The 22,244-nt window shown below is 39.3% G+C and overlaps 1 protein-coding gene across 1 annotated transcript in view; it reads right to left on the bottom strand.

Annotated features, from left to right (window-relative positions):
* pola1 (polymerase (DNA directed), alpha 1) overlaps positions 1-21,315 on the bottom strand; it is a 103,309-nt gene extending 81,994 nt beyond the window's left edge. Inside the window, exons 1-26 of the mRNA XM_041814577.1 lie at positions 21,163-21,315; positions 20,521-20,648; positions 20,078-20,174; positions 19,919-19,996; positions 19,711-19,826; positions 19,511-19,573; positions 19,297-19,398; positions 19,062-19,209; positions 18,816-18,987; positions 18,550-18,719; positions 18,329-18,441; positions 15,737-15,850; positions 15,566-15,640; positions 15,346-15,484; positions 15,093-15,247; positions 14,911-14,995; positions 14,327-14,388; positions 12,853-12,942; positions 12,256-12,372; positions 12,004-12,179; positions 10,889-11,018; positions 9,771-9,890; positions 9,589-9,679; positions 9,374-9,498; positions 7,322-7,471; positions 6,619-6,741 (exon numbers count right to left, since the gene is read on the bottom strand). Of these exons, the coding sequence (XP_041670511.1) occupies positions 6,619-6,741; positions 7,322-7,471; positions 9,374-9,498; positions 9,589-9,679; positions 9,771-9,890; positions 10,889-11,018; positions 12,004-12,179; positions 12,256-12,372; positions 12,853-12,942; positions 14,327-14,388; positions 14,911-14,995; positions 15,093-15,247; positions 15,346-15,484; positions 15,566-15,640; positions 15,737-15,850; positions 18,329-18,441; positions 18,550-18,719; positions 18,816-18,987; positions 19,062-19,209; positions 19,297-19,398; positions 19,511-19,573; positions 19,711-19,826; positions 19,919-19,996; positions 20,078-20,174; positions 20,521-20,648; positions 21,163-21,211 (2,988 nt within the window). The 5' untranslated portion in view covers positions 21,212-21,315. The remainder of the gene's footprint in view (positions 1-6,618; positions 6,742-7,321; positions 7,472-9,373; positions 9,499-9,588; positions 9,680-9,770; positions 9,891-10,888; positions 11,019-12,003; positions 12,180-12,255; positions 12,373-12,852; positions 12,943-14,326; positions 14,389-14,910; positions 14,996-15,092; positions 15,248-15,345; positions 15,485-15,565; positions 15,641-15,736; positions 15,851-18,328; positions 18,442-18,549; positions 18,720-18,815; positions 18,988-19,061; positions 19,210-19,296; positions 19,399-19,510; positions 19,574-19,710; positions 19,827-19,918; positions 19,997-20,077; positions 20,175-20,520; positions 20,649-21,162) is intronic.
* Between the last annotated feature and the right edge of the window lie 929 nt (positions 21,316-22,244).

A 22,244-nucleotide genomic window follows, 5' to 3' on the forward strand; every position in this document is an offset into this window, starting at 1 on the left:
TACAAAAATAAAAAGCCTCCTAAATCATGATATGAAAGTAGAGTGCAAATGTGACAATTAAAATGGGGGCGGGGGTGCAAACGGCATTACCCACAAATACACTAGAAACCCCGCCATCAATGCCAGCTGGCCTTTCTGGCTCGCTGCAGTCGGAAACTACCAAGAACTACTTGGCTTATGGCCGATTAACTTCAGGGCTCCATACAAATTCAATAAAAGGCTTCATGTTGTTGCATGAAGCAAAGCTCTCCATGCTTCTTTGCCCTGACCGACCAGTATTCATGTGGCAAGCATGATGTCAGACACACTGGGGACACAGACTGCTGTTTTATGCAAGCTAAAAGTAATAAAAAAATACAAAACATTTACATTTAACATCCACTAAAATGACACTTTGACAGAGCATTTCTGAGACCAGTTGTCATAGCACTGGGTACCCGTTTTAAAAGGCTGTCAGCATTAATCGCAATTATGAACCCTTTAAGCCTTAAGCTATTTAACTATTTTGTCTCACCTGGATTTTTTTGTCATAAAAAGACTGTAAAAAAAAATCGACCCTGTGGTGCACAATCAAGATCAACATCCTTTATTGTAGGACAACCTGGGCTTTAAAAATATGTGCAATTCAGGGCTTGCTGTGCCTGACCTCATAAATGCTCTACAGAATGAATGGCACAAGTTCCCACAGAAACACTCCAAAAAGTTGTGGAACGCCTTCCAAAAAGAGTGAAGGCTGTTAAAGCTGCAAAGGGGGACATCTTCACCTGACACGCCAGATGGAATTGTTTCACACATCCATCTGGAAAAGCTTCAATAGGAAACGTTTGAGAAAAGGCAGATGATTTGAAAAAAACTCGGAGTGTGATTGGATGAACGTTCTGTCTGTCACATCTCCACGGACCAAACAGAGTAACAAAACACGTGACTTAGCAGCTACTGAGTGGCGCTTGCACTGCTACCAAGGATTAACGCGAACCATGGCAACTGCAGACATGTTAGTACCCGACTTTTGTCATTTTTGAAAAGAAAACAACTCACTGCTGATCTTTGTTCTTCTTGTCATGAAGACATGTCATCAAGTTCTGATAAAACTGGTGCTTTAGCAGCATCCACGCTAATCTCTTCCTCCATAACTGAATCAGCTCTTGCTGCTGCTTGTTTACGTCACGACACTGCCGTGCCTGAAAGTACTGCCCCTCGTCACCGAATGGTCCTGTCACTGGCTAACCAGGCCCAAACGGTTCAGATGGGAGCTTAACAAGATGGATTCGCCAGTGAAAAACAAGGAAACGGGCATATCCATCTGCTTTGCAAGGTTAGGACAATTCCATATCAAAGTGTCATACAGTGTCATTAAAGCAATATACATGGATGGATCATTACACCCTCAAGCTTAGAGCACATCCCTTTTCCCCACTGTTTTAAGGACATAAAGCGGAGTATTACAGCTGAGCAAACAAAGTTCTGCACCAAAGTAAGTTGACAATAGATGCCAAAGTTGCAGGGTTTTTTTTTAAGTTTAAGTTTAGAAGGGCAACCATCTGAGTACTGCCATTCATCATAATGGTACAAAGAAGGCTGGGCGATACATCAAGTTTGCAAGATATATCGATATATTTTTGAACGAGAAGTAAGCAAGACAATATCTTTATATATAGATATATATAATTTGTTTAACGTTAAAATACTTAAACCCGAGTAGCCATTTCGCCTGCTTCTCTTGACTCTCTGTTGCTCTGTCATTCCCCGCCTCCCTTACCCTCCGAAACCTCATGAAACTCAAGGGCCCACCCCCTCCCCCTTTCACCACAACAACAGAGACAACATGGAGACCGCTAACAAAATGAGTGTAGTCAAAGAGTTAGTCGGTAAAAAGACAAATAGTGGCTGTATCATATGGAGATGGTTTGGTTTCAAGACTTCAGACGAGCAGCAAATTAATGTTTTTTGTACAGAGTGCTGAAAACAAGTCACAACTAAAGGCTCGAGCATGATGAATCTCTATCATCATTTGCAGCAGCGGCACAGGGTGCAGTACAAAGAGTGTGTTAAACTTCGTGCCACAACACAAAGTGTGAAGTCCTCGCAGCCCCCTGCACCAAAACAGTGCACAATTCAAGCTTCGTTATCCCACGCAGAGCCCTATGAAAGTAAAGGTAAAAAGTGGAGAGATATCACAAAAGCTGTGGCATACCATACTGCTAAAGACATGGTCCCCGTCGCAGTTGTTGAACAAGATGGCTTTATTCGGCTGCTGCAAACCATTGGCCCAAGATATCAGTTGCCAGGTCGCACATATTTTGCAAGAGAAGTGCTGCCTAAAATGTACACTGAAGTCCGGGAGGGCCTCACTGCACAGCTCGCTAAAGTCACTCACTTCACGCTGACCACAGACATGTGGTCCAGCAGGACCTTTAACTCAGGACCCTGTCAGTTTACATTGTTTATTAAAACAAAATATTTGAATGTTAAGGACTTAGGGGCTGTTCACAAGAGAAAGCACTTTTAATAGAAAGAACTACCAATCTCAGAGAAAAGCTACTTTGTCAGATGTAGTAAATGTTATTTTTGTTTAGTATTATCTCTTTTTACATTTTGCTTATTTGCATAGAAATATGTATTTTGTTTTGCAGAGAAGAAATTTACTTCATATAACTACTTATTACTTTACTTACTTTACTTATTACTTTTATAATTTACTTTATTTCTTGATTTACTTTATTTAATTCTTTATAAATTTATATACAGGTAGTTTGTTTTCATGTAATTGATGTACATGTCAACCTATGCAACTGGTTCAATAAAGGACAGTATTCAGTTCATGTGGATTTGACTCAAAACTGAATCTGTTTTCATTCCTTCTTCATGGACAAATATCTCGAGGTATATATGGAATATGGAGATATAGCTCAAGTACATCGACTTATACATTTTGGTCCATATCGCCCAGCCCTAGTGCAAAGTTAATGCACATGCACAATCCAAGCTGAAAAGGTCTATTTTTATGTCAACTTAATATGCAACGCTGCCATCCACAATTTCAGTCATCACTGAATTATTTCCCCCCTGCAGTCAAACCAGTTTCAACAACCCCTAATAGGTCATACCCTGCCAAAAAAGTATCACCAACTTGACTTACAGTATCTTATTTACATTAGGACTCCCTGGTTGCCCGAACACACAACCTGCCGTATAAATAGACATGTGTCTTGGATCATGGATACAAAGTAAACAAAACACTAAGATTGTGCAGAGTGGCTTCCCTGCTTCATCAGCAGGTTCAGGTCCATGCTATGTGCTGAGAATGCTGCCGGTTCATATCTTACTGATGACCTTCTCATGCACATCTCCAGCCTGTCATATCAGTCCACCACTGTTTACTGTGTACTACTGCACGTAAGTCCAAATAAAATGTAATCCAATTTGTTTCCTGTCCCCTCAGCGGTCTCTGTAACTTCAGACGACTGAGAAAGGTTGAGAAGGTCATGAGCAGGTTTTAAGAGGAGCATCAGAATGCACGACAAATTAATAACAGTGGAATATAACACTTTAAATCATAACATTAAAATTATACAAACACAGAAGAAAATGCTACAATTATACCCTTTACAAAACATCACTTATGTATTAATTTTAGCTAATGTACTTTAAGTTTCAAACTATTTAATTATTCTATAAATTGGATGGATTACTAGATGTGATGTTTTTTAACCTCAACTATGGCATGGGCCTTAGACATGAACCCTCTAAAAAACACTTTTATTTACATTTTGGTTGATAAAGCCTTATATGTCTGCATAATTATATATCTTTTCATCCTGATATCAATTTTTAATTTCTTAACTTTTTATTTTAGCATCAATATCAGTAATTTTACTACATTACATAAATCAATAAATAGCCATTTTTAATAACAGAATTTCTTTATATCAATTTAAATGGTTTAATTACATTTATATGAAGTATTTCTCTGATTGATGAACACTCCAATGTGGAACATAAACTAAATGCAAGGCTAAGTGAGCATACGACTGATAAATTCATATCAGCTTACTCTAAAGACTGCAGTAAGTGAGCATGGTTGTCTCTCTCTCTATATGTCAGCTCTGCGATTGACTGGCGTCCAGTCCAGGGTTTACCCCGCCTCTCGCCTGGATAGGCTCCAGCCCCCCCATGACCCCCAATGGGATAAGTGGTGTAGAAAATGGATGGATGGAGCGATGAAAAGGCCTTTAATTAAAGGTTTTTTTTAGGGAAGATACATTATGTTACAATACGAAATGATGGGGCATTTGTTCTGTAGATATTCTACATATTCAGGTGTCTTCAAAGAAATGTAACAAAAACACAGATGTAAATGGAGGGCCAAATACCAATGAAAACTAAATATAATACAGTGCATTATGACCAAATAGCAGAAGGCTATTTGCATAAAACATAAATGAGAGTAAAAGTTAAGACTACAAAAACACTACTGCACAACCCATGAGAAGTATCGTCTGACGTTTCATCAAGGTGCATGCAGAAGTTTTAAACAGTTTAATTTGCACTGAGGAGCTGTCTCAGTAAACTGCTACATTTCTAAAGAAGACTCAGACCTAGAACATTTGTGATAAACAGCTTAGAAACTTCAATGTAGGATTTATCAGTTAGCCACCATATATTTGGCTGTACATACCTCCACACAAATTGCGGCAATGCTCGTCTCAACACTTCCTGAATAATCTAAAGTCAGGAGGAGGTAAAATGTAATTAACCAGTCCTCCTCTGGCTGTTGACAAAGATACCAGCAGTAAATCTGGAGAGAGAGAGGGAGAGAAACTCCCACCTGTCCCGATGAATCAAATGTTCACCTTTTACAATGTATCTCCGTCAGCCCGACACTGAGCGTGACTGGAGGCACACAGGGACTGACAAAACAACACACTCTCTCTGAGTTAGTGCCCTGCCCTCTATTAGGGAGCACAATGCCTGTGTAAGGGGATCTTAATGAAGGAGTCCCCTGAGGCAAAGCTGGACGCCTCTACTGAGGATGTGTACTGTTAGAGCTCATTAAATGAACATGAGTACTACCACTGACATGGTGTATGTGTGAGAGGTTCAGTTACAATACCAGCTTTAGCCGTTTATCTCATGCTGCACGCATGCCTCCGTGCACGCCCATGCTGCTCCACTTATGTGTGCTGAAAGAAGTCACAACACAACCACACTTTACATAGACAGAGAGTGAGCTTCATGTGTGCTTGTGGTGTTTTGTTACTGGAAAATACTTACACAGAGCTATTGATATCACAGTCACTAGTCATATCACAGTTACAGGTCTCTTAAACTTGAAGGAATAATCATATTTAGAGCGAGGAAGGGCACGGGGTGAGAGAGGCAGATTATTTTGTGGAGAGGATGGCTGACAAATGTGAGACAGGAGGAAACGAAAAAAAGATGATAAAGTCACAATGAAATTTGGCACGGTAGTAGTGTTGCATGATGGGAAAATGATGTAGCACTGCCCCCTTGTGGTTGAAAATCGTTTGCTTTTTTCCGTATTGGCCCTTAAGATCAGAATCTAAATCCCAATAAGAACTTTTTGAAGCCCTCATTATTTAACAAAGCTAAGAATTCTAAGTACTCAAAAAGCTTTTCAAATTAAAGGCTTAAAATGCAACATTTTAGATACAGCATAGCAGAAATTAAAAACATTATCCATGTATTTATATTGTAGAGTAATAATGTGCTAAAGAGAGATAACTGTAGCTCCTTTTGGGTTTGTTGTTCCCAGCTCAGTGATCATACCAACAGGAAAGCGCTTCTTTACGTGTCAGTTAGAGGCTCAAACTGGCTAAATACTTTCTTTTCGCTCTTAAATGGGAAAACAGGCATTGCAATTGTTTTTCTCTCTACAACTCACCAACCACTTTATTAGGTACACCTTACTAGTATTATGTTTCACCAATGTTGCCATCAGAACTACCTTAATTCTTCATGGCATAGTTTTAACAAGGTGTTGGAAACATTCCTCAGAGATTTTGCTTCATGCTGACATGATAGCATCACACTTTTTCAGCAGATTTGTCAGCTGCACATCCATGATGTGAATCTCCCATTCCACCATATCCCAAAGGTGCTCCTCTGAATTGAGATCTTGTGCATGAAAGGCCACTGGAGTACAGTTAACTCATTGTCATGTTTAAGAAATCAGTTTGCACACCACCACTGCGTCAGAAATACCATATATTGTTCAACCCTATGCAAGGATGCACCAAAGGAGAACTAACCAGCTTACAAAACCAAATAAAATATTTTCTGTGGTGGATAAAGAAAACTTACAACATCCAAATTACCTCTGAGATGCATATGTCAAGTGAAATTCATTGCAGACTCTTGTTTTCAGATGTCTGCTGCTCTCTGTTTCAGAGATTCCCTGGGCAAGTGTGCAGGGAGGGTAGGGGCTGAGGTGGGAGCTGGGATGAAGATGTGCTTTTTTTCTAAGGAATACCCCCCGAGTTGCATAACTTAAAAAGAGTAGGTTCCTTTACTTTGATTTGGCTCTGTATTAAGAACCAGAGGTCAGAAAGCTAAAACAAAGCTGAATAAGATGTTTTTGCATTCTGTTTGACTTACCTCTCTACCCTTGTGTGTGACCAAGGCAGCGAGCGGCTTAGCGTAGAAGCGGCTGTAGCTGAATCCCAGGCAGCCATACATGCTGTTAGCGGTCAGCTTCAGAGCCTTCTGGCGGATGTCGTACTGAAGCACAAAGATACTTGAATTAGACCAAACATCTCCTACCTCAAAATATATGTAGCATTGTGTCTTTAAGGTGAATTGATCCTCCATGTAAATCTGACAATTTTACCAAAATGGCTTTAGCTTCTTTTGGCTGTAGCACCAAGTCCCTAACTAATAAAAAATACAAATAAAAAATAAAGTTAAAAGGGTATTTTCATAGCTGTATTTCACTGAAAGAAAGCAAACTGCAGACAGAATGTATAATGACTAAGACCTGAACAAACAGAGCTGAATTTGGATTTATTAGCTGTAGTTGGGTTATATCTGGAAGGATTCCGAGGACTAGCTGTGTTTCATTTAGGTTAAAAGGAAAATACCACATCAGTAAACTACAAACTTACACTGTCCTCTGTCAAAGTCTCTAGTAATGTAGGGCTCATTACCATCAAGAATACGTTTTATCAAACTGAAACTTCTAACATGAAAAAATAGCTTTTCAAAATAACAATAAAAGCTAAGGTGAAATGAAAAAAGAACCAATAAAAATACTAAATGTGTACAGCTCTCGTGTGCATGTGTGGACTGTGAGTGTATTTACCTGCAGGTAGAGGTCTGGGTTGATGTCCTGCTGTTTCATCAGCTGTTTGACCTGCCGGCGTCTCTCCACCAGCTTTCTGATCTCTTTCGGCAGAATTCCCATCTCCAGATCTGAATCTGGGATTTCAGGAATCTCCTCTGACTCATCGTCCTGTTACAATGGAAGAAAGGAGTTGTGAACTTTTTACTCATGTTCGTTAAGCACAATGACACACAAATACTTTAGTCCTCATTGGCACTTACTAGACTATTGGTTCCAATCTGGGAACCAGATCTGGGGTCCTGTCTGCCCTGACGCTGTGATAATTAGATGTGCATAATATTGCCCTCTGCGCTCTATTCTATTTTTTTAACCATTGCATCCTGCCTGGACCGTCTGTCTTTAAAAGTTTGTGAAACATCAACCCTGTGGTGAAGAGTCAAGATCTATACATCTTTTCTTTTCAGGACAACCAGGACTTTAAGATAGCGTGTGCGACAGTTAAAAAGTTACGAGACTACAAATACAAAAGAAAAAAAGCTAATTGTGAAATCAACTCAAAGTCTTTCATGTATTAAACAAAGTAAACATTTATGACCTATGCTTTTTTACACAGACTTGTTCTCCCATCTCTTTGGGACCAAACAGTAAAAAAAAATTATTCCGTGACAAAAACTCTTCAAAATATTCAAAATTTTACAAAAAGAGTCCTTGCACCTTTGAGTCATTATTTAAAGCAGTTCCTGTCTGCAGTGGCTCTGAGGGACACATCACAGCCTCTCTGTGTTTCTTTCTCTCTATTATGAGTCATTCAGGCTCTCTTCTCTTTCAAAGTCTGCACAGAAAGCATGACGTGGTAACGGAACAGCCAGTCATTGGTTGTCACAGCCAAGTCACAATGCATTCTGGGATACATACAATATGGAGGCGGATAGATGCAGAAACAACCAAAAAATGGATCATAAACGAATAAAAGATGTTCATTATCAGAGTTACTGGTGTGGATTTAATCTTTAAAGACATCGGAAAGCCAGTCAAGTTCCATGCTCCCTAGAAAACGTTCCGTAAGCGCTACAAATTCGTGGATAGTGTCATTAGAACGGCACAATGAAGGACTTTCAAAGGAATAAAAATAAGTGGCTAGGATTTATGGTTCAAAAGTTATGTAAGTTTGAATGTCCTGTCTCGTCTTTGGTATACAACAATGCCTGTCTTAAGGGGTTAAACATGATTAGAAATATAATGTACGACTAATGTATGCCACCTTAAGAGAAAAAAGTATCTGTCAATTTTTTAGGGAAAGAATTGACATTTTTGAGAGTATAAAGTCGTATATTAACAAATACCAAACTCATGATTTCTAAGTTTAAAAAGTCATAAATTTATCAGAAAAAAAGGAAATTTCCAATTTTAGAAGTGGCAAAATTTGACATTATAATCTCAAAAATGTCAAGTTTTTAAAGTCATATGTTTGTAAACATTCCTCATTGGAAATGTGTAAGAAACCAAACAGAAAACACTGATTAGATAAGCCCAGTTTAGAGACACGTCTCCTGCAGTCCAGATGATAATGATAATATGATTCTATGATAAAACCACAATATTTTCCTTATTGATCAGTCAAAGCAAGAAATATCATGTTATTAGAATCATCTGCAGGACCGTTGCAGTTTTTGACTGTATAATCTCAAAGTTTTGGTCCAAGTAAACATATAATTTTTAAACTAAAAAAACTGGAGTTTTTTTCTTGTAAATTTATGACTATTCGAATTTGAAATTTTCCTTTTTTCCTCTGAAATTAACAGACCCTCTTTATTAATTAATATTTTAGAGAGCAATAATATTAAATGATAGTTTAAATACAGATCTTTCAGCAAGAAAAGGGTTTGCTAGTCAGTTATGTTAGGGTTTTGTCAATGAAAACAATTAAAATTGGCGTTTAATTATTCCAGGGTCCTGGAAGGCTTAGCTTTTCTTAGCTACAAGTAGGGGAGCTCTAGGGAACAAACATTGGGAACCACTGCAGTAGTATTTGTAAATAGCTTGCTTCTAAAGCAATCATAAGACACATACGTCATTCTTCTTCTTAGAATTGTAAGCCTCTCTCTGCACAGTGGTGAAGCAGATGTTGAACTCCTGAATGATGGAGGGATACAAGCTGTTGAAGTCCAGCAGCAGCACAAACTTGTCATAGAAACCTGCAAAGAGAGGGGAGTTACAGAAGAATGCACCCAGAAAAACATGAAAATACAGAGAAAAGAGGAAACTTCATACTAAAAACGACTTACCAACTTTAGGATCCAGCACCAGACCTCCAGCATAAGCTGCCTTCTTCTTCCGCTTTCCTTTACTCACATCCACATCTTCCTCTCCCTCCATCTGGGACAAAAAACAGAGAAAGGAAACATTTAGTCTCATTACTAGCCCTGCACAATACAACAAAAAGAAGATGTGTGTTTGAGGGCTTTACCGTTTCCAGCTGGGCCTTTTTAAAAGAGGGTTTGTCTGGGACGATGTAGTTTTTGTCGTGGAAGGCATGAAGCAAAAGGAACTCATTCCTCTCTGAACGTCCGCCCATCAGCGTGCGGGACTGAAGGAAAGAAGAAACAAGATTATGGGAGCAGAAGGTAAAAATCATGACAGATGAGACATTTTAAGTAACTGGTCCGGTTTAGAAATTCCTTTAAGTTTATTGGGGGATAAATCTCAAATACCCAATATATCTAAATATGAGTTCTCTATCATTATTGTGGGCACAATAACGGCCTGTCAGGTTATTCTAAGACACTGCAAGACATCAAAGGTCCCACAAGGAAAGCTTCTGGGATTGCATAAAGGTGTAGGATAAAGATTGACATGAGGGGTCTTGCAATTTTGTAAAATCTCTGTAATTTGATTACTATTGTTAATGTGTATATGTTTTCATTTTATTTCTATATGCTGCCATGCATGCTTATGTTCCCTGGATTTAGGAGTTGAAGAGTGCTTCCATGACATCTGTATGTAAAAGGCCTGTGTCTTGAAACAAAGCATTCTGTACCTTGTACCATGCCTGCAAAAAGTTCAGTAAAAACATTTAAAGAAAAAAAAAAAAATTCATGACATAAAAGCGAAATCAGAAAGTGAGGCTGAGTCGAGCCAACCTGAAGCATCTTGCCCTGCTGCATTTTATTTTGTTGTTCACCACAAATCATAACTGGCTAATCTGTGACTTATTTTGTTCACTCTTAGTTCAAAGAACAAGACTTGTGTTTGTCTGAAAGCTGTGCTGTTTCTAACTTCAATTGTCTGTACAATAAGCCAGCTGAGATGCTGCCTGGAATTTAAAAACCCTCATCGATCTGCAGTCTCTGTTTCTTTTGTCATGTGTGTTTAAAATGTTTTTCAATCGAGCTGTTTAAACAGTCATTTTTGATTTTGAAAACCAGATCCCAGATTAAAACTCCAGTGTCTGAAGTATTTGGATACTAATATTAAATTACTTAGCAAGCTGCACCTGTTTTTATAGCATTTATATAATATTTAGGTATGATCTTTTTAGCAGCTGTAGAATAATAAAGGTACAGGTAAAAGGCTCTGTTGTTTTACCATGACATTGCCAGCGATGTTGGTGATCTGCAGGGCCAGCGGGAGCACGTTGAGCTCACACATCATCTGGAGGATCAGCTTGGCGTCTGTCCATGTTAACTCCAGCAGGTAGAGGAGGTGAGGAGAGTCACTGCGGTGCAAACATTTGGGGATACATTTATTCAGTATTTTTAGGGTTCGTACACATTTTTAACAATCAGGTTTAAGACTGTTTAAGAGTTCTTTTAAGACTTGAGAAGAGGCCATAAACACCCATATTTGATGATTTATGGCACACTGAAAGCCTCTTTTCTATCAATATACTGTATAGTGGTTATTTAGTTACATATGCATACAAGCATTAGCAGACAACAATTTAAACTGAATATATGTAGGTATTAAAACAAGATTGGATAAGACAAAATGCCTTCTAAGATCTAAGACCACTCACTGTTAAAAATGACTTTTGTAAGGACTTTAATAAAAAGTCAAATTTGAGAATTTGTAAGACTTCTTAAAGGTCACATATTTACCCCTTTTAAGACATGTTTATATTGGTCTCAGGGGTCCCCAAAACATGTCTGTGATGTTTGTTGGATTTTTGCATGTCTAAAAACCCCTCTGTTTCAGCCATGCTCAGAACGAGATGTTTCTGCGTCTGCAGCTTTACATGTTTATGAGCTGTCTGACTCCGCCCCTGACCCCGCCCCTCTCAGGAAATGGATGTGGCTTAAGGGATGTGGCTCTCTTGATCCTCCTCTCAGCTGAGAGGAGGATCAAGAGAGGGAAGGGCCAACCGCACCTGGGATGGAGCAAACTCCCCACATGACATCATGAGGGGAAAATCTGAGAACGACTTGTTTCAGCACACATTTTCTGAAAGGTGGAGAAAGAGAGGGAGGGAGGGAATGGATTTTTTTTATTCTTGGGGGAATTGTGGACAGGCCAAGGGCACATATGTTTGTTAGAAAAGCCTGAAAAAGTGGATTTTGCATAATATGTGACCTTTAAGGATTTGCAGGAATCCTGTTTTTACTGAACACTGAGACACTGGCAGAGAAAAAGTGACATCATGAGAAGACAACACTAGGAAATAAGAGATTAAAGAGTGAAATTATCTTCCTCTATGGACACACCTGTAAAGATTCTTGATATTTTCCTGAGGGACTGTGACTCTCTCAGTCTTCAGCACCTGAGCAGTCAGCTCAGTCAGGTGATAACTTTTACAACGAATCAGCTCCTTGGCTGAGATCTCTACATCGCACACCAGACGGCCACAGGTTGCGCTCTTTTCTGCGAAGGACCCACGACCCTGGACAGAAAAACAGCGCTCAGTCATTTTGTTTAACACAAAACAAGCTTGCACTGCTGAAGACTATTCATCTCACCCCAAGTTTGGGCATGTTGGCCCTCCTGAGACGTCCGATCTTCGACCAGTGGGGAACCTTGCACACATTGATTCTCTGCAGAATCACTTCCAGGTCAAAGCCGAAGATGTCATGACCCTAAAGGAAAGAATGAACAAAAAAACATTACAGAGATTGATACCAAAGATGGCTGTGATTCATCTAATTCAGAGCACATTTACAGGAGGGAAACACTATTTTTCATCTTGCTGCCAGAGAGACAAACTGTTAGAACTAATACTAACTGAACAACAAAGATAAGTAGTTTTATAATTCTGCGGAATGAAAATCATGTTTTTAGTATTTCCTAGAAATGAAAGCATATTGAACACAAATATTTTGTTACAGAAATGCATTTACTAATCAAAAACAGTCATAGAAATGCTTCTACTGTTCGTCTCTAAATGGGTTTGGTCTTATGGTAGTGGTGAGGTTATGGTGTTGTAGTAGCAGAAATCCTGGTTGTGCTTTATGTTTAAAATTCAAAACTCCCCTGCAGGCTACACTGAGCGAGGAGAGGGGCCACATATTACCCATGAGCTCCATGCCTGCTCTAATCATTCAGATCATTCTGCTCACCACCAGGACATCCGGGTCGATTTTGTGCATCTTGGCCAGGAAGAATCCAAGCAGAGTCCGCTCAGTTGAAGCTATCTCCACTTTTCCATTCTAGTGGAGAAACAAAGTCACAGCATAAATGTTTTGGTCAAATAACATTTTAAAGTTATATATTGCAAAAAATATTTCAGTGCTATATAAAAATAGCACTTTTGTTGTCATTGTTTCCCATTTATTTTAGGCCTGAACTGTTCGGGAAGATAATCTATTTTTTTCCCCAATACTGCGACTGTGATTTGATATGCAACTATTTCTGAAGTTCCTCATTTTATGTACTTTTCAATCATTCTTAACTTAAAAACAAAAAGTAACAAAATTTGCAGAGAAGATTTGGCACATTTTTCATGGGCGCAAGCCACATACTCAGCTTTGCTGCTCATCCCACTAATGCATGTTCCTTACAAATGTGGCACCATTTAAAAAGGGTAATAACCAGGCTTTCCAACGGTATAACATCTATTGCCAAGAAGCACTGTTACAACAAATAAATGTTGTACCAAACACAAGTTGCCTTACTTTTTGTTTTAAGTTTATATTATAACCAACACAATATTACATTAAACAAGTTTTAAAAAATGTCTAATTGTGATGATTTTGACTCATATTGCAAATCGGACATGAATTCTTGTATTAAAGGGAGCTATCATTTTTATGTCACTCTCGTATTTAATAAGAAAAAAATACAAAAATGAAGAAAGAAAGACTTTTCGTGACTTTGACTATTCTGAAAAAATGGCACTTGAATGATTGCATGACATGTAATGAAGAACATCTCTGCTGCAAAAAAGTTTTAAAACTGGTATTTTGGCACAAATTTCAGGTTAAAGAAATACTGCACCTTCTGCAATTTGAAAACTGTAGCAGACCATATTGCAATTTATTCTAAGTTGCGCTATTAATTGCCAAGCCCTAATATATTTCATCATTTTCACCATGTGTACATTAGCCAGCGTGTAACAAAAAAACACATACACACAAGAGTACACCGACAAACCCCAACCTATACTCTCCCTAAAATAATCCCAACCTCTTCCCAAATAAATAAACAAAATTAATTTGGAAAAAAACTATGGAATAATGAATGAGTAAGAGTACAAAATACTAAAAAAAGGAAATTAAATTAAAATTAAGTTTGTGGAAATACATCAAATCCCTCGAATGATTCAAGGATTCGCTTCAGCCCTACTTTAGATAAACAAAAACTCAACAGATTTCTTTTGTTAAGCGCAAGGGCGGCATTTCTTATATCTAAATATTTACACAGCCCTTTTTTTGCAGATCTCATGAAGCTACCACTCTGTAAATGACTGCATCACATTTCTCACATATTACATTTTATATTTTAGAACACAGCCACATTTGTTAAGACTTAAATCAGATTTTTTCTGAAATAAACATGCAAAGGACATACACACAAAAGAATGCAGCAGCTCACCTTCTTTCTTACAGCTTCTTTGAAGTCATAGGGGAAGATACAGTCAACTGGTCTACTGACAACTGCAGAGATTTAAAAAAATATGGAATAAACCTTTAAGATCTTTCTTTGACTTTCCATTCTAACATCTCTGGCCTACATTTCTTTGGCAAAAAGCAATATTTAATCTTTAATTTTGCTATAAAGATGATTATTTCATTCAGGGTTTTAAAACACTTTCTTTTAGTGAGTTAAAATTTAAAGAACAGTCTTTTGAAAGATAGCATCAATTCCATAAAGAAAAAATATATTTATTATAAGTAGCTAAGACCTAAAAATTGCAAAATGTTGCTTACCCTGTACTATAAAAAACATCATAAAATGTTTCATTTCTATTGTCAGAGAATTCCAATTCCAATAGTAATTTTCCTTTGTGACTTATTTTCAATCTTATTTCTACCAAGCGGCAAAATTCTTTATGAGAAAATAACATTGTGAACTCAGTATCTGGTAACATGTAGTCCTGAGCTCCATCCCTCTGCAGGATTTTACTCTTTAAACTGCACATGTAAACACATTAAATCTCATTAGCAAAAATAACTTGCCACAGAAATGTGTCTGATATGGAGGCTGAGGTGGAGCCTTGTCCATGTGGAAGTTATAGTGAACGAGTGCAGCCAGGGACACAATCTGCAGAGAAACAATCATCATCAGATCCATACTATCAAAACATTAAAAGTTTAAAAACACTGAAAAAAATACAAACAAAAAAAAAGAATATTCCCACCTCGTTGTGATGCGTCTTGGGATTTTGGATGGTCTTCAGATTGATGGACATGACTGTGATGGGCGGAGGGGACAGGTCTTTGACCACAGTAATCAGGTCTCCCCTCAGAGCCAGAGCCTCCACCTTACACCAGCTGACCGGCTGGCTGATGAGCTCTGACAGAGAGAAAATGTACAAGTAAAACTTTCAGTTTTACTCTGTGTAAATTCGATTAACCTCTGTATAGAATGTATTCATTTTCAAGATTCTTTACGTGGTGTCTTGATGTCGAGCCAGCAGGGCCCTTTAATCTTCCTGCTGAGGAGAAAGTGCTCCAGACTGGAGGTGTTGGTCCCAAATATGTGGGAAAATGTCTCCCCCTTGAGGTCTGAAGGCAGTGAGGGAAACTCAGCCTGCAGGAAATATGAACAGCTTTAGTCCTGAGTCACTTTTACACAGCTACAACATAAAATATGCATGTGCCGGTCACTCACTGAATATCTGACTTCCAGGTACTCGCATTGGCTTGGCACATCAGGGATTTCAAAAGCGTAGTTCTTCTCCACTTTCTGCAGTGACACAAGAACATGTTACATATCGTACTTATTAAACAGTACAGAGAGGAAAGTGATGCTATAGAGGCAGAAAATCCAATAAAAACTAACCTTAGACTTAAACTTCATGATCTTAAACTTCTCAGAAAGCTGGTTGAACTCTTGGTAGACGTCCATCATTCCCACAGGAGTGTCCGACACCTCCCCAGTCTTTGTGTTCACTTTCTGTTTATGGAAAAAAAGATTTATCTTCCACATACAACCTTCCTCCACCCAGGTGACACAGAAGACACAAGAATCTGAGTCCTAAAATAGGACTCAATTCACAGGTAATTGACCGTTAAGCCACAAAATTGACGCGCAGATGGCGCGCCCCATGTACGCGGGCAACACAGGTTCAAATCCAGCCTGTTGCCCTTTTCCGAGTGAGAGAGTATCTCCCCAATATTGCACTTAGACAGCGATGGCACTCTCCAAAAAGAAACCTGCAGATTGCCGATGTTGTGATGGAAATGGATTATGGGCTACCCAGAAATGAGTGGTACCTAGGCTGAGTAACAGAAACCACTGTCGACAAGGACGGACTTGTGAGAAAGGTCAAGACATGCATTGGTGACGAGAAGCTTGGGTCAAGGGGTGAGCGTCTCCACAAACAGTCCCAGGTTGTACGTCCTGTTCAGAAGCTGGTTTTGTTATTAGAGAGTGAGTAAGCGCGCGTTTCTGGGCAGGATGCACGCTTGTTAAAAATAAGGTTAAAGCACGGCAAGGTTTTCAGCCTCTTCAGATCGTCATTCAAGTTCGAATTATTTGTTCTTTACTTAATCTCTGCAAGTAATTGGTGGGAGTGTAAATAACCCCTTTTTTAAGGATTAGAATGTAGGAAAAGTAATTTTTTTTGTTGTAAGATTTGATTTATTGTGGGCTTTTATTTTGAAGGCCATTTTTCCGGCCTTCGGTCTCAAGCTGGATATAAACAGCGGCCAGTGTTACAGCTGACACGTTACAGGGCAATGGGAAATCGCCGTCTTCCTCGCTTCACAACTTAGCATCCCGCAAGTAGGTGACCAAGGTATGAACCTTTATTTTTGATTTTTGTATCGTTTTACTGCAGGGGCTGCCTTGTGTTGGTTTAAGTTTGAATGTGATGCAATTGTGTGCTCGGTAATTAGTTTCCTCTTTCTTGCTCGTTAACTTAGCAGTACCTTAGCAAGGCTCGCTGCTAGTTAAAGCCTTTTTGTTCTTTGCTTGCAATGGTTTGTTTAATAGCTGCGTTGTGAGGGGTCGGGGTTTTTGATGTCAGTGTTTTTGTATGGCTCTGGGTAGCATGTTTCATCTGGATAGCCCAATCTCACTGTGGTTGTTTAATGGTTTGTTTCTGAAACTTGTGTTTTGAGTTATTAGGGGGTAAATATCCATGTGTTTTTGTTTTGGGGGGTTATTTTACCTGTTATGTAAATGATATGGTTTGTAATGTTTGGTTTCTGTCTGCTTGGCACAGCTCTTACGGTGCATTTGTGATAAGGGAAATGCACTGATCTAAGAAAATAAAAGGATCACAAACCATCAGTGACAAAGAGTCATGCTCATTCTAGCTGAGAATGCTACGGTCAATTTTCCATGCCGGACGCCAATGCAGCATTGCATGCACGAGAGTAATGACAGCAGCTCACTGAATCAACAAAACAAGCATGGCAGACAGGAAGCGGTTGAAAGTAGCGCTCCACTTTTCAAAATACGATGCAGGTTATACTGCAATATTTGTGACATGAAGTTCAATGTTTACCACAGCAAAACTTCTAATCTGAGGAAGCACTGTGCATGTTTCTGTCTTCTTATCAGTGAAATTAGAAATATGCATTATAAAGCTGAGAGTTGTTATCTAAAGCAGTAGCTACCAAAGTGGGGGTCGGGAGCCCTGTGGAGGTCAGAAGACACTAAGAGGGGGTTGCAAATGCCTTCAAAAAACAAATACAATTCTTTGAACAGTTTGAAATTGAATAGTTTGCTAATTTTTGTAGAAATATATGCATACTACCTGTTCAGCTTGAATTAAAAAGTCATTTGGTGAGACTAATGCTGAATTAAAATAATGTTTAAGAAATCTCTAAAATTCAGGTCTTTACAGGAACATTTTTGAATGGCATAGTTGTTTTCAGCTATGCCTCAAGCACGTTTAGTGACCATGGGGGTCCCTGGTCTCCGCCATTGTTATTTTGGGGGTCGCAGGCTGAAAAATTTGGGAACCCCTGATCTAAAGTACTATTTGCACAGAACTAGAATAACCTATGGAACTCTTATGATTTGTGGATCAGCCCCTGACATCAGTATTTGGTGCAGTACATTCACACTGAAAAATCAAAGTCTGCACTATACTAGAATTTACAGACGTTTCTGAAGAAAAAGATAAGGGTGCTGCATGGCTGCAGTAATGAAAATGCACAGAGAAATGTCATTTCTAAAGTTCATATAAATAATGCAATGTTGTGCACATCGCGTTCTGCAGGTAATGTGATCCTTCATGGATTCTAAACATATTGATAACCAGAGCTTCTTATAGACAGCATGAGCTGTCCCTCTCTCTACGTATATGTATATATATTCTAACAATAGAACAATCTCTGTTACATGCCAAAGTGGACCTAAAAAACAAACTGTTCTATGAAAGCAACACTGTCAGTAATGTGAGCTGAGAGAAAAACTTACATATTCTCGAGGCAGGAAGTACATGGTGCGTTCAATGTTCCTTACAGTGACACAGCAGCTGACATGAGACTTTGCAGACTCAATCCACACTTTCCCAAACAAGTACACCACACCTAAGATGAAGTCAAAACAGAAGGATGAGCTCTAGTAATCTGAACAGGATTTGTAAATTTGAGATTTTTTTTAGTCATATTATTCCGCCCAGGTGTAACCGGCATTACCTGGTTGGCTGTAGGGGTCTTCAAAGGCATCCAGCCAGTAGAAGCGGAAAACCTGCTCCCCATCTGGCCCCTCTGCAAGCGGGAGTCTGCTTGAATCAACCTGGACCTCTGCTGGAGCCTCGCTGACTCCAGCCTCTTCCTCCTGACCCCAAGAGCTGATTCTGCTTGACCTGGAAAAGGATGGAGGGAAGAAGGAAGGATGCATTTTAGGTAAATGTGGATGACGTGTGCGCAGTGTGAGCAAACAAAGCATGTAAAATACTTACAATAAGACCGGGTCCTGGGGTTCTGTTTTTGGTTCAGCTTTTACTGCAAGAACTGATACGGCTGCTTTAGGTTCAGCTGCATCTGCAGCTTTGACCTCTGGTTTCCCCTCCTCAATCCCCACTTCCATCGGCTCATCGAAGTCCACCCCATCAAACGCCATTGAGTCACTCACTAAGAAACACATCAGAGTTAAAGGTAGAAGCTTGAAACAGCTAAAAGAGAACAGCTGTATTAACTTCTCCTACCTTCTTCTTCCTGTTCCTCCACTTTCACCCTTTGCTTTTCCACAGAGAGAGCAGATGCAGGTGGAGGGCGGGCTGATGCTCTGGGGGTCGGGTCAGAAGGCGGTTGTTTGATAATCTTGGCCTTTAGCGCTGGAGCTGAGGGTGACTCCTGGTATTAAAAAAAGAGAATTATTCAAAATGTGCTTTCAGCTAATAATGTGGCACAGTGAAATAATGTGGCCAGTTTAAATAATACCTTTGGAATCTGGGGCTTGACAGAAAAGGGATTCATTGGTGATCCAAGAGATTTCTTTTTCTTCAGAGTCACAACTGGTGGAGGAGTCAGGGAATTCTGTTTCTGGAAAAGGAGGACAAAATACAGACAAGGGAAAATCTCAGAATGTACTTTAAATGTGACTACATTGTTTAATTATGTTGATGTTCAGCTAATCTAGAGGTTATTTATCAACCTCTGAGTGCAGATCCTGTAGGATGTCTCCTAATAGGTCATCTTTGGACAAATCCACGTCTTTCTGCAGGAGAAAAATTTGTTTTTGATTAGTGCAATGGCAAGACAAATGCAGAGTATAACTTTCATTTGAAGTTAAGAGCTGCAAAGTAGACAAGAGATTACTATTAAAGTTTGTATTTGCTGCTACTAAACACATACCTCAGCAGGTCTCTTTACATTGCTGTTCATGAAGAGGCTCTTAATGGTGTTGGGCTTAGCTACAACAGACTTCTTTACATTTTTCTTTGAATCTGCTCCTTTAGCACCAGGTTTTCCTGGAAACAAACATTTTCACATGTATTCACTCAAAAAAAAGTCACTCAATACACAACCTTTTTGTGCAACATAATGTTGCATGAATGTTTACCTTTGTTGTTTTCAACAACATCGTCATCCAAATCATCATCAAAGATTTCTCTTCCATCCTCCACATATCCTATTCCATCTGAGAAAAGAAACATAATCTTACTCATCAGATATCCTATCACACCTACGTCCTCTGAAGCAACAGTGGATTTAGACTTACCATCATCAACAATCCAGTCATCCTCTTGTCTTTCTCGAACTATCTTTGAGTACTGTTGCTCATCCACCTCTTCATACACGCTGGTGAGCTCCTCCACCTGGAAAACATGAGCACTGGATGAGCATGAGCAACGAAACCAGTACTTCTGAGTCTGTATCAGACCTAAAAGCGCCCTTCAAAACGCGTAATTCATAAAATCTACATTATCTGCTGTTGTAACAAGGGATTGCAATGAACTGCTCAATTTGTACATTTATCATGACCACAAAGAGGGTAGTGCTTATTCTATATGTGGTCAGATATGGTCATGTTATGTGAATGTGCCAACAGATGTACTGTGCCATTATGTACGCTGTCAAACAAAGAGTTAAAGAAATAAATGCAAACAACTGTATACAAATTGTAGGATACCTACAATTTATCTCAAATAAATCGAGTTTCACCTCATATTTGATCTTCTCCCCCTTCTTGGCTTTCTTGAGCTGCTCCAGCGCAGACTTCCTCCCCACCTTCTCCCTCTTCTCCCGTCTGGAGCGGGACTTGGCCAGACCGCAGGCATCACCTCCATCGTCTGAGGAGAGATGACACAACAGCAGGTGTATTTCTTTAGCATAGCTTTATATCAACAACTACTTCACTGGCGTGGTGTGAAATTTGCATGGCATAGTTGGGGAGCGCATGCGCCTAGCACTGTTTCATTTGACGTTACTAGCGCAACTTTAACAAGATACTTAACAAAACGTATTACAGCTATTATACTTAACTTTAAACTTAAAGAGTATGGCTGTAACTTGCACTAAGGTGAAGTGGAATTCATACGCAAGAAACGCACATAATAGTACCATGTAGTCGGCTAGCATTACCATGCGCATGGTTATATCGTTTTGTTACTTAACATCACTTTACTCGAGAGTCATTTGGCTTGCTTATGAAGTTAACATGTCACACAGAAACAGACAATACCTTAGCATGTCCCTTCCTGTAAAATTATGGTGTAAGCTAGCAACTTGGTTAGCTAGCTTTTATGCTTTCACAGTGCGAGTCCGCGACAGTCAGTCAACAAACGACGCAAAACATGAACTTACCGCAGTCTGGAGCCTCCATGTCCTTCTCTGGGTTTGATACCGGAGCCATGAGGGTTTAAGTACAAGCCTTTATCCTTTTTCAATGACAGCTTCACAAGGCGGCAGCGGCAGGTCAACACAACAACAGGTCAGCCCGCGCCAAATAGGCTTCCCGGGGAAAGTCATATGCAGGAAGTGACGTTACAACACGTTTCCCCCAATTAAAGATGTAGCTTTGCTTCCGCTCTTTACCGCAGGGTGGCAGTGTTTTTCAATTAATTGTCATCGTTTGAGCGGTTTGATACGGCCGTGAGACATTACTATTTATTACCTCCGCCAAGGAGGTTATGTGATCGGGTAGGTCTGTTCGTTTGTTTGCCAGTTTGTTAGTTTCTTTGTTTATTAACATAACTCAAGAAGTTGTGGACGGATTTTGATGAAATTTTCAGGAAATGTCAGAAATGGCATAAGGAAGAACTGATTAGATATTGGGAGTGATCCTGATCCCCGTCTGGATCCAGGATTTTTTTTAAAGATTCTGTACCATTGGGAGATAGGGCTGATGGCGGAGGTCTGCGCTCTCTGAGGGCTTTTCTAGTTTTAAAATGCTAAGCTCTAAATTAATGGTATTTATCACCTCAGAAAAAAGATTTTACTTTCAGAAACCTTAATTTTTTGTTTGAAATAAGCATACAATAAGATAATAATAATAACAATAACATCAACAACAACAATGATAGTAATGATTAAGTCAACACATTAAGACAAATATTGTCATCGAAATTATTGCTACTTTACTCTCAGAGCATGTGATTGCTACATTAATTTCATAAACACTTCACATCAAATTGTCTTTTTCAGAGATCTCCCTCTTATATAGAGTCATCGACGCCCATGTCCCGTTACAGTTCGTTTCCATAGTTACCAGGCCGGTCTTTTAGGGCACAATGGGTTCCTGTCCCAGATTGGGGCCACAGACACACAGTCTAACAATAGAAAAACAAAGCGTGTTTTGTCCCCACTACTCACTGTATATATACATCTGTGTTGAGTGTGGCCAGTTTTGGTAAACATTTGTTGTCACCCTTTATTAATCTGCCTGA

The sequence above is a fragment of the Cheilinus undulatus genome, linkage group 19 (genome assembly GCF_018320785.1).
Source record: "Cheilinus undulatus linkage group 19, ASM1832078v1, whole genome shotgun sequence".
Taxonomy (NCBI): Eukaryota; Metazoa; Chordata; class Actinopteri; order Labriformes; family Labridae; genus Cheilinus; species Cheilinus undulatus.